General features: G+C 43.5%; 1 protein-coding gene across 3 annotated transcripts in view; it reads right to left on the reverse strand.

Annotated features, from left to right (window-relative positions):
• Positions 1-505: 505 nt before the first annotated feature.
• Positions 506-12,178, reverse strand: part of prkg1b (protein kinase cGMP-dependent 1b) — an 82,393-nt gene continuing 70,720 nt past the window's right edge. For 2 of the 3 annotated variants that reach the window (XM_077000632.1, XM_077000630.1), the window contains exons 10-18: positions 4,992-5,088; positions 3,950-4,089; positions 3,344-3,433; positions 3,123-3,264; positions 2,839-3,002; positions 2,574-2,696; positions 2,428-2,490; positions 2,275-2,341; positions 506-2,165 (exon numbers count right to left, since the gene is read on the reverse strand). In XM_077000632.1, coding sequence (XP_076856747.1) covers positions 2,067-2,165; positions 2,275-2,341; positions 2,428-2,490; positions 2,574-2,696; positions 2,839-3,002; positions 3,123-3,264; positions 3,344-3,433; positions 3,950-4,089; positions 4,992-5,088 — 985 coding nt within the window. In that variant the 3' untranslated portion in view covers positions 506-2,066. Of the gene's footprint in view, positions 2,166-2,274; positions 2,342-2,427; positions 2,491-2,573; positions 2,746-2,838; positions 3,003-3,122; positions 3,265-3,343; positions 3,434-3,949; positions 4,090-4,991; positions 5,089-12,178 lie in introns of those variants that run through there. The other variant, XR_013130093.1, reaches the window with a different exon arrangement.

Here is a 12,178-nt window from a genome sequence, read left to right on the forward strand (position 1 = left end):
GGTTACACAAATTCTCAGCAAGGATATTATTATCAATAATGTATTTAAATAATAATGTATTTAAAATGTATATAAGCACAGAACACCCAGAAATAATACTGTACTTTATGCACTGTATCTTTTTTCTTTTCCTCTCTATTATTGATATATAACCGACAACTATATATTTGAGTTATGGGTCAATGATGTAATCTGCACTGAAATGATGCCTTCTTGATTTCGCATTGTGTTTGGTGAGGAGCAGGCAATTTTTTCTAGCAGCCAAGTTTATCTGTTGAAAAAGGGAAGAGACCTGTTTACAAAACATTATCGCCAACTGACGTGTCTCAGTACGTTATCAGAGCACAAACCCAACACTTGGGATCATTATGAGTGGAATATTTAGAAGTGGTCATGAATCATTAGCATAAATAATTTGGATCACAGCAAAAACACTGGAAAACTGGACATGCCTGTTAATACACTTTTAAACATCGAGAACACTGGACATGACTGTAAACATACATCAATTTGTTTGGCGCTTTTATTGTAAGAAAAGGGCATATAAATTGCTGAACCTTAAAAAAAGCCACAAATGACTAAGGAACATTTTTGAGGCGTTTGACCTGTTTATGCAGCTTCAAAACAAAGGTGGGGTCTGTGTTGAATGCCGTTGAGTTAAGGCACTTCCAATGACTCCAGAGATACAGGGGCACAGTCTCCACCACGGAGAAGAGGGGGCAAAAGAAATCAACCAATGCTACAAAAGACCATACATAAACATATTTCAAACAAATTAAATAACAGATCTGGGTTTTCTCTCACACAAAGTTTTTTTCCCCATCTACGAGTATCACAAAATATTAGCACTGAATATATACACAAATATTTATCTCTGGTCCTACAATAAATAACAATCCATAATTGGTTTTCCAGCACAGTTGTTTCTGTTCAAGCCATCACTGGCCCTCAGGAGGCAGTCTTCTAGTCATTGTTTATGTGGATAGGGCTGGAACTGTGATTCTGTTTTAGGTCAAAGGTCATGATAAAAAAAATGCATGACCAGCAATGACAGGGTGGGCAATATAGCAGAGTGCACAACATACTCGATTGTTTTGTGTTTCTCTGTTCTCTCTTCCAACTGCCACCCTGACGCTGACATACTAGATCACTTGTGGTTATCACAGCCTGCCCCCTGGTGGTGTGAATTGTGTAGGCAGGAACTTGCCTAAGTATAACACTAAAGTGTTAATGAATGCATTGTGTTTGCATTGTGTTGCTGTTTCTTTAAATCCATTTGTAAAAAGAACGAAGTGTGATCTGAAGCATTACAAAGTGTCTAACTGTTAAAGGAAATTGATTTAAATAAATATCAAATAGTATGTCTTCAAGAACAACAAAAAAGGATGAACATGGAAAGGCATTTCATCATATTAAGGAACTTTACCTTCACAATGCATTGTGTACAGTGCCTCTTTGTGTATTATCTGATACAGCTTGGGGGATCTTAAATTCCAAAAGTCATAACCACATATACATCATATATTATTACAATGGCCAAACTAAAATTCAAATAGGCTAATGAGCATGGACCTTTATCGGAACCAGATTTATAGTAGGAAACTGGACATTTCCACTTCTTACTCATTTAAGTGCAGATCAAGCTCTAACTGATTTCACTGCTTGTGCAATCAGTTAAAAAGTATGTGAAATGTATGGGAAAGGGCACAGTAACTCAAGAGAATGAGAAGTAAAGCTATGTTTTATGAAACTAGCAAGCAGTCTGCCTCTAGCCCTGTGCGGGAGACCTAGAGTACAGCGCACAGCAGGGAGTGGGGCTGGGGTGGTTATGTGGGGGGGGTGAGCTGAGCACTGCAGGGAGCACGAACATCCAATGGCAGCTCCAGGAGGGGGAGCAGCGTTGGGGAAGGCATCACGGTGACCCAGAGCTGGGCTGTCTCTTTTTTAAATATATTTTCCACCTCCTTTGAGCAGCAGTCACTTCGAACTGAAGGGTGTCCTGAAGACCCTGCCCATGCCCTGATGGGCCAGTCGGACCAGAACACGGGCAGGCACACGACCCGAGATTAGAAATCATTGTCCCATCCTGAGTTATCGTCAGGTGGTGGGTCCTCATTTTCCTCAGGGAAACTGTCAAAGTTACTGGTGTCGGTGGGAGATGACACCTAAGGAGACAAAGGCACAAACAGCTCAGTGCTGGTTTCAATATATGACTGATGAGTGTGAAATCATCGTCATTAATCCAGGCTGCCAATGACAGATTACTGAACTTACATCAGGGATGATTGGGGGGGTGAGGGTACCTTTGCGCAGTCCTTCCCAGTTAAAGCCCTCAAACCATCTGGAGTACAGAGATTCAGGATAAGCACAGCTGAAAAGTAAACTGTACTTTTTGCAGCAATCTTTACATATTTTAACACCACCTACTTGTGCTTTTGAATATCCTTCACCCCGTTTTTCAAGTTGCCTAGTCTCTCTGATGGATTGTCCCTGTACAGTGAGGTCACATTTATGTTTAGGAAATCATTGACTGATTTGCTGTTATATGGAATAATATGTTGAGGAACATTTACCTGCATAGTTTCTTTATTAGGTTGGCAGCATTTTTGGTGATCTTCTTTGGGAATTCTATCATATCAATACCTCTTAAGATTATATTATATGTCTTCATTGGGTCCGGCCCTGAGAACGGTGGGCTGGAAGAGTAGTAGATCTGTTTGAGCAGACTCCTTAAAACTCCTGTGTCTGATACAGTAATAATTCAGTTTAAAAGAGCTAAAATGTCTTCTCAAAAATCTTTCTCAATAGTTGTAAAACGCTCCAAAAAGGTGTCATTACCTGCCAGTTAGGAGTTCGTACATCAGTATACCCAGTGACCAATAGTCTGCAGAGATGTCATGGCCCTTGTTAAGAATTATCTCTGGTGCTACATACTCCGGCGTTCCACAGAAGGTCCATGTCTTCTTCCCAAATCCAATCTTTTTGGCAAAGCCAAAGTCCACCTGAATCGAAACCAATATATGAGATCAGGCTCCTACATAAAAGGTCCTGAAGTCACCACACAAATTTAGTGCACCAGTGAAAAAGAAGAAAATCAAGGTATCTGATGACTGCGACCTCACCAGCTTGGCATAGCCTCTGTGATCTAGAATGAGGTTTTCTGGCTTAAGATCCCGGTAGATGATCCCTTTGGAATGCAGGTATGCGAAGGCTTCCACCACACAGGCTGTGTAAAACCGTGTAGTGGAGTCTTCAAAAGAGCCTCTGTGGGCAAACCACTATGTCAGAATCTATGGCCATTTTAGACAGAATATCAGCTGCAGCAATGTCACAGAGTCATTACCTGTCTCTAAGAATGGTCCACAATTCTCCCCCCAAACAAGCTTCCATCAGCATATACAGGTATTTGCTGTCTTTGAATGTCCTGTACAACCTGTATCAGCACACAGCACAGGAACTTGTGAGAATCTTGATTTGTTGAAAGCAATTGTCTCTTTAGTTATCAGTTTTGCCTTTGATAACATACATGTGTGTGGGGCAGTCATGATCTGGTGGTAGGGAACTTGTCTTATGACCGGAGGGTTGTGGGTTCAATTCCCAGGCCTGAGGCCATGACTGAGGTGCCCTTGAGCAAGGCACCTAACCCCAAATAATCCCTGGGTGCTGGGCTAGGGCTGCCCACCGCTCTGGGCACGTGTGCACCACAGCACCCTAGTAATCACTAGTGTGTGTGTTCTAACTGCACAGATAGGTAAATGCGGAGGACAAATTTCGATTGGGGTGAAAATCACAATTGACAAATATGGCACATCTACATTACGGGAATGTTAGTATTGCTATTAAGGAGTGAACACTTATCCAAATCAAGCTAACTGGCTTTCAAACATTTCATGTACTATTTTTGTGTGAACCAATCATGTGGATGCTTGTGGTGGAGTCTGGAAACTACCTCACTATGAAGTCTGAATGGGCTTCCTGCATGATCTGCTTCTCCGAGCGGATGTGTTCCTGCTGCCTTGTGTCCACAATGTGCCGTTTTTTCAGGATCTTCATGGCAAACGTTTTGGTCTCCTCACTTTTGAGCTGCACCTGTGGTGAGAACCAAGAAGACTTGGAACACGAGCGCAGACGTGTAAACGCTGTGCAGCACAAACAAACCGCATTTACACGCTCGCAGTGGTGTGTGCCGTGTGCTAATTCTAGAGTATGACACACAGTTTATTCGTGGCTCTGGTAACCTGAATATAGATTGCGAGAGGGCAGAGATTCTTCACATATTGGAGGGAGCACTTGCTCTACTGGAGAACCTGCTGCAGTCCACCTAAAGGCCAGTGTCATTACCACAGCCTAAAATAGCCCAAGGACATGGGGATTCCTCTTTAGGCCAGACTACCAGTGTTTTTCCTCACAGCACTGATGTACCTCAGGATTTTCAGGTTTTAATTGTTTATTCAAGCCACTGCAAATCCCCTTAATGGGTTTTATGTCTTAATAATAGCTTATAAATCAAGATTAAGATTTAATTTAGATTTAATGTTGAGGGGTGCGTAGCTAAAATAAAAACAGAGTGAGGGTAATTCAAGTCAGGTAATGGACATCTATACTGATATGGAGCTCTATACCGATAGTGGAAAATTACCCTGACTAGCGCAGCTGCATACTTAGACCCTGACCAGCACATTACCCCAGCATCTGCTACAGATGCCACATAGCGCAAACTCATAAAATCTTTCTCATTAAAATGAAAAGAGCATGTTAGTAGTTATAGAACACTGTGTATAAATAAAGATGTTTATTCATGTTTTATTCATTGTCAGAAGTAAAACTATATAACAGTGGCACTGAAATCCATTATCAATTGGTCAGCAGTTGGTGTCAGTAAGATCTGGTGATAATAGTAGATAAGCTGAAACGTTAGATTATTATGAAAAGTATAGAATGCGTTTGGTGGTTGAAATGAGAAATAAAGCATGCGCATGTAGCCATCCTACCAGCTCAACTCGTCCAAATCCTCCCACCCCTAAGGTGTCAATGATGTTGAAGTCCACCAGCTTCAGGCTGGAGAAGAAGGCGTTTTCCGCCTCGTATCTGCATTTTTTGAAGTGAAAAAAGGGGAACTTCTTAGAGGTGTGAAGGGAATACAAGACAGGCAATGTCAGCGGAGTGGGAATGGAGATGGGCAGGCTGTTGACGCGGCCCCTCTCTCTCCGCTCCCGGGCCGGGGCAAGGAGTAGCTCACGCATCCGCCCTCCTGTCGCTCAGACCAGGTAATGGAGCACAGTCCAGTAGAGCCTTCTTAAAAAAGCAGAGCGACACTGCAATGAGGGTCTTGCAAAATATGGCATGCAGAGCACCTTCGACTCCCCGTTTCAAGAGCACGTTCGACAGAGTGTTCGTGACAGGCCCCGCTCAAAGGTGGAATTAAGGCGCCATTTCTGGTTTACATTTCGAGCGCTGTACCGCTGAGGAGTGGAGTGGTCTGGCTCCTGGGGGTATCTCTGCATGGAGTTCACCCTCGGATAACCCTCACTCGCCAGATCTGCACCGGGGTGGCGAAACGCAAGAGTGATGCGAGACTCCCTAGATGGACATCTTTCTTGGTTAGACAACCCCCAAGCAGACGGAAACACAGCAAAAGCAAAGGTAGGTTTGGGAAGTTCCTCCCCTGAAGAACGCTCGAGGGCAGGAAACCTTCACTGAGTTGGAGCTTCAGCCTAAGCAGAGGTGAGAGTGCTCTGAGTGCTGTCTCTGCTTGTGTGCTGTGAGACCAGCGGCATCCTGGTGATTAAACGTCAGTCACATGCCACGTAGGCGGGTGAGTGTCCCCCCCGTGCTTAGGGCAGTATTTTTAGCCCATGAACATGGGTCATGGTTCCCCCAGTTAGTGTCATTCACACCTTGGGCTTGCTGCAGACAACTAGTGTCAATCATCAGCTCTGATTTCCCCTCTGTGCTATACCACTTATGAGACTGGTCATGGGTATTCAGGTAGGTACACATATCCTTCATGATCACCTTTAGCCAAATAGATATAAAATGGCTAACATGCTGGTACGGTCATGGTACGGCTGGTACGGACAGTTTGCTGTCAGATAATTATTGTGATCCTGAATGCACATTTCTAATCGAGGGTCTGTAAATAAGCTTCCCTTCCTCTCCAGACTCTCAAGAATAATTGTGTAAAAGTTGTTAATAAAGCACAGCAGTTAAGCGGTGTGTAGCAGTGAAGTACTCTGTCTTCCAGTAGGTCCAGATTTGCCTAAGGTACGCTGCACCAGGGCACATATAAGGACACAGAACACTCCCACCACACTTCAGGCCGCAGAAACCACCCTGAAATCAGATCCATCTGAAATCAGACCCAGCAAGGTTATGACATCAGCAACACAGGCCTGATGCTCGAGTGGGACAAACATCACCACACATGTAAAAGCCCATGCTCTCTGCTTTGGGCAGTGGCGGTCAGGATGTGTAGAGACACTGACACATGCAGGCAGTAAGAAAGAGAGTAGTAGGTGGTCAGGGAAGGAGGCCCTGTCCACTGTGCAAGTCCATTCTGGGGCAGCCGCGTCCTGCTTGCTCTGCCTCTGTCAGAATGGAGGGTTTGGACAGACTTGCCCCTTGAATATCCTGACAAACTGTCAAACTCACACTTTCTTGTGCATTTTTCTGTCAGGTCACAATTCACGTATCCCCCACAGGCTATGGATACTTAGTTTAGCAGTCCCAGACTCGCTGGCTGGACTGAACCTTTTTAGCGCTCCATTGGCACAAAATGTAGAAATATTCTGTGGTCTGAGGCTTCTGATACCATCAGTGCTTCTAAACTCATAGAGGTGGACTGTGGGATACTCTCTGCTATGCTGCATTCCATAAAGGACTGCACATCCACTTATCACTGTCCCATTTCAACTGCATATAATAAATATTTGTGTGTATATAATAAATACTAATGTATATTACATTATGAATAAATTTAAGTCAACCATACCAAGTTGTTCAGATAATCTAATATAAACAAATCAATATGATTTGCTTAGACCCATTCATAAATCTTTATAAGTCTTAGTAATGCCACATAGGCAATTCCTCATATTAGTCACCATTCTACGGTCGTTTGCTAGGCTGGTTAGCCATGTTTACCGTCACCATGGAAACCACAGCCACAATACCTTGAAAGGTGACAGCTTGAATGTGGATTCTCTGAAGTCCGTAAGAGGGAAGAGGATCACATGGCGCAGGCTTTGAGCTGATGACAGCTGATCTGCAAGGCGAGGGCTTTGAACAGAGCTGCTGATGGCTGGCGTCGTGATTTTCCACTGAGTTTGAGGACAGCACGGCAACACCTCCCCTGGGAGGCTGGCACCCCAGCGACACTTTAACACACCAGTAAACAAGTCTAGCACACTGAGGCAGGGGCCCGCACCAGTGCCATCTGGACAAGTGTTTGAATCCAGCTAAGGCCACATATTTACTATCAGCTCCCAGCACACCTTGGTCGGCTAATCAACCCATACCCATACCATGACTATAGTTTATAGTGTTTTTAAAATATTTATTTTATTTTTCTTAATGCACACTGCTCTTACTGATTGATCAGGAGAGTGCAGGTATATTGCAGAAGATGCTGAGAAGAATTATGTAATGTTCTGTGTCCTTAGATTCACTCTGCCGACAGGCTTTACGCAACACTAAAACAAAACAGCTCATGTTAAACCCCAAACACAATACTCTCCAGAGGAAAGTTCCTTACGTGGCCTCTAAAACTCAGATAGAGCCGAGGAACATTTGAAGAGCTGTGTGAGGGGACCATACCTGGGCACGTTCCTTCGTCCCCAAGTGTCCACCTCTGAGAGCACAGCTGTAAAAACAAGGCCTGGGTCCTGCCCCATGTCCTGGTCCTAGCCTGGTGAGGCCAGCTTTCTTGCGGCTCAGTGAGTAGATAAGCCTGGCTTTGGCACCCACTCAGCTATGAGAAGATGCATTAAATGGCTGAAGATATCATGCAGCTACAGGCAGCATGGCTAGGTTTCCTTCAACCTGGGATGACAGCCTAGGTCAGCACATAGTGGGTTAGGCCTTGTCACATTAGGTTTTAGTTGAAGCGTTTGGAATTGCGTTGAGATGGAGTAGCCGTAACACTTTGTGCCAGGAATAAATGTTTGAAATGTAAATTTGACACCAAGCACTACATGAACAGTGTATGCTACTAATTAGCATCAATATTAGCACTTTTATCAAAGGGGCTTTGAAGCCACTTTTCACTGAGTGGCATGTTCATCTTGTACCTTCATGTAGGTTCATGGAGTTTAACAGTGTGGATTTGCTGTTTGATATCTTGTCAGCAAATATTGTGCTCCACCCTGATTTTCACTTTGCTTCTGTAAATATCTTCTCAATCACTGCACAACATCCACACGTCCACACATCCAGCATCTTTAACATCCAGCACATACAGCAAATACAGCATCTTTAACATCCAGCACATACAGCATCTTTAATGTACTGCACATACAGCACATATAGCATCTTTAACGTACTGCACATACAGCATCTTTAACGTACTGCACATACAGCAGCAGACGATGACGGCGAGGATCATTAACATGCTAATTCAGTGCCCATAAAATGACCTTTTCTTTACAGTTGGACTGAATTAGTTGGGGGTTACTCTTCAAAGATGTCTTTCAAAAATTGTAGTAAGCTGAAAAAAAAACATTGCTAAATCTGAGCATCAGACCTTTAGAACATTAATGCCCTGACATTGTACAGACATTCCACCAGTTTTAGCTTTGCTGTCTCTGCGTGGTACTGTTATTCTGGTCATACCTTTTGCCATTGGACCACTGCACATAGTTGAGCTGGATTTGGGCTTTAAACAATACAGACGACTAGACTTGCATACTCATCCAGTCCTGCTACACAGGTAGAACTGAAATCTTGAAGCTGTTACTCTGAATTACACACACGAGGCTATTGATTTCAGTCTGTCACTTATAGTCAGTTGGCTGTGAGTACATGCTTAAAGACGTACTGCCTTTCTTTGATCTCTATATAACAACACTAAAGTACAAGCATAAAACGTGGGATTTCCTGTCCACTGCTTAAAAACACAATTGACCTTGTGAAGAGTCTGTGTGAGATGAGCTGAGTGGTCAAATGGATTTCACTTGAGCAGCTAAGGTCAGGCACAAAAATAAAGTTTACATAACATGCCGAGAGGATTGTGTTTCTACTGTCAATAGATTCTGGGGGCTTAGAGATCTCAAACAAGGCAGTGGCATTATTGTCAGCACTTCCATGAATTATGGTGGCAGAATACTCTGCTGAATAATGCTGAACTAACTAAGTCAATATCCATTGCTGTCCTTGCAACATAACTTGTGCAGGTAACCAATAACCTAAATGCGTGCAGAGATGTTAAAATGTCGAGGGAACACGCCTTTGCGTGCCAAGAACACTAAACATGAGTATGTTGTTTATGTCTCCAGGGAGTGCACCTGTGGCCAGCCAACCACAAAACAGCATTTGGGTCACATGGTTTGTAAGGTTGGCTCACTTTTGGAGGTGTCCTCTGTTGCTGCATATAGAAGGTGTTTATGCTTGGTGATTCCGGGAAGGAATGGCCTCTCGCATGCCCGTCCCTCTTCATTTTAAAATCATATCTCTCACTCTTAAGCTTTAGCCTTCACTACTTAATCCTTCAGGATAACTCCTTTTCGCTGTCAAGCAGAAAAATTCCCAAGAACATTCCTAACTTTTAAACTGTTTCACCTTAAAGAACCGCTCAGATGAACACCTTTCTAAAATGTAAGCCAAAACTGGCAACTTCTTCAGACCACAAAGGAACGCTTGATGAAGCACGAGGATTTTTTGGAAGCAAAAAGTTCCTCTGTGTTTAACTGGCCCATCAGCAAGAAAAACCCAGGCAGGCTTGTTTCTCTAAGGCCATGTTCTTCTGCAGGGTCAGGATCGAGGTAAGCCCCTAGACCGAGGCCTGGCACTCAGAGGGCAGGGTACAGTACAAGGTCTCTCCCCTGTCTGCATGGATCCTGGACAGAATGTCTCCGTGTCTCTGCTGGCACTCACAGGGTGATGTGATACGGGCCTCTGCAGAGTGCTCAGCTACTTCTGCGCAGGGCCAGTCAGAGGTAACAGGAAGTCACTGACAGGATTCACCAGAGAGCTTTTCTCATAAGGATCCACCATGGAGCTTCTTCACAGAAATGCCACGCTGGTTAGGTGATCACGCCTGTGTGGAAATATTTAGAGGTGTCAATTCCAGGTTCAGAGATTAAAAGTCCTCACCAGGATTTTGCTCAGGCTTCCTGGATTGTGTTGATTCCACTAATTTTACCTGGATTGCTAATTAGAAAATCTAGCAAGCTTGAGCAAAATCCTGGTGAGGACTTTTAATCTCTGAACCTGCAATTGACGCCACTAGAAATATTCAAAATAAATCTGCTGAAAGCCGCTCCCCAATTTGGAAGCATAACATACATAGCTTCTCTGAGTCAGTGGGAGATAAAATTCTAAAATTGACACCTAAAAAAAAATCAACAATAACAAAATTAATAAATAAGCATGTAATAGGCCAATAGGCTGGTATCCTAGTAACTAAGCTAGGAAATTGGTCAGATGTGCTCTTGAGCCCTGTTTAGCTAGCTTAATGGGTGCAGGGTGTTTTATGAACGCTGTTCTCATCTCCTGCGTGATGCAAGCCCCCTCGAGACGACGGGAGCTGATCTCAGACAACTGCGGGCCCGGCTCATACGACTGATCGGCCGCCATGGCAACGGGACTCACCCTTGGACCAAGATAGTTAAAGTGAAAGAGGCTGCTTTGGGAAGACTGCATAGAGCTGTGAGTGGCTTCATCACAGACACAGGATGCTTAAAGACTGTCCACACAGCTGGTAAGAAAGGAGGAGAGGAGAGAGGAGTAGAGGAGAGAGGCCAGAAGAGAAGGCAGTGTGTAAGAGGTAACTCCCCTGAGCGTCAGCATGAGCCATGCCGTTCACAGAAAGTATATGTGTATAATATATTCAATAATTCATACACCTAAACTACAGCATTACCATAACAACCGAATGATAGTAAAACAGAGAGTGATAGTGCACATGCTAAGACATTATTAAAGATCACAGGCAGTTTCAACATACCACTGCACTATACCACTATGTATATAAATGGCCTCTCATGCCATTACATCATAAGTAACCAAGGAAGGTATTTTGGTTACACAAGGAAAGTCTATATTTACTGGGCCATCACTATACATAAATATCTGAAACCACAAGGTGGGGCTCTTGTACCAGCATCACTGGTTTTAGTCACAAGTTGGAGCTCTTCAACTTGTTCTAGGTGCATATTAAAAAAGCAACACAAAGTGAAATGTGTATGATTTGCCATCAGCAGCACCATGGATCCATGCAGAAGGATGAAGACTCAACCTCAGCCCTGGGCCACCACAGATGGTTGAAGGTCTCCTGGACACCACTGCCTTTCTCACACTGCTCTGTGGTGGCGAACAATTAGTCTTTGTATATCTAGGACGTCTGTGTGTTTATAGGATTACATTGCTCAAGTTTATAAGAAAAATAACAGAAGCTGGATCATTCTACAACCTCAGGGACTTTTGCTTGATTTTTTGCAGATTTCATGGCCCAAAAATATGCAACAAAAACCTCTCAGATTTTATGATCATCTGCATGGAAGAAAATTCAAATATAAAATCTCTCTACACAGCAGACAGTCTGGTGTTAACACGGACAGAGCACTCTCCTGTGGTGCGTGATCATAATAATGTAGAAGTTCTCTTCACTCACAGAAAAACTGTAGCAACTCAGCACTGACAAATGTATTGTTCCACTCCAGATGAGACCTGTCTCCGACTGATCAGAAAAAGAAACATTTTATTTCTCCGCACTCTGCTCAGAGGCTTAAGAAAAAGGTTCATGAAGCACGCAGTCAGATTGTGTTACTCCTTCCCGAAAGCCTCCGACCAACAGATAATTATAACCATGAGCAGGTCAGAGACTTAGCCAGACACGCAAATCAAATGAGAAATGCAGACCAATTAACTCATGCCTTGTCTAGAAACTTAAGCATATGCCTCACAGACAAACTCATTAAAGGAAAATTATTAATAGTCTGATAACAGGGGAAACAGGTGATCT

This window comes from Brachyhypopomus gauderio, chromosome 3 (genome assembly GCF_052324685.1).
Source record: "Brachyhypopomus gauderio isolate BG-103 chromosome 3, BGAUD_0.2, whole genome shotgun sequence".
Lineage (NCBI taxonomy): Eukaryota > Metazoa > Chordata > Actinopteri > Gymnotiformes > Hypopomidae > Brachyhypopomus > Brachyhypopomus gauderio.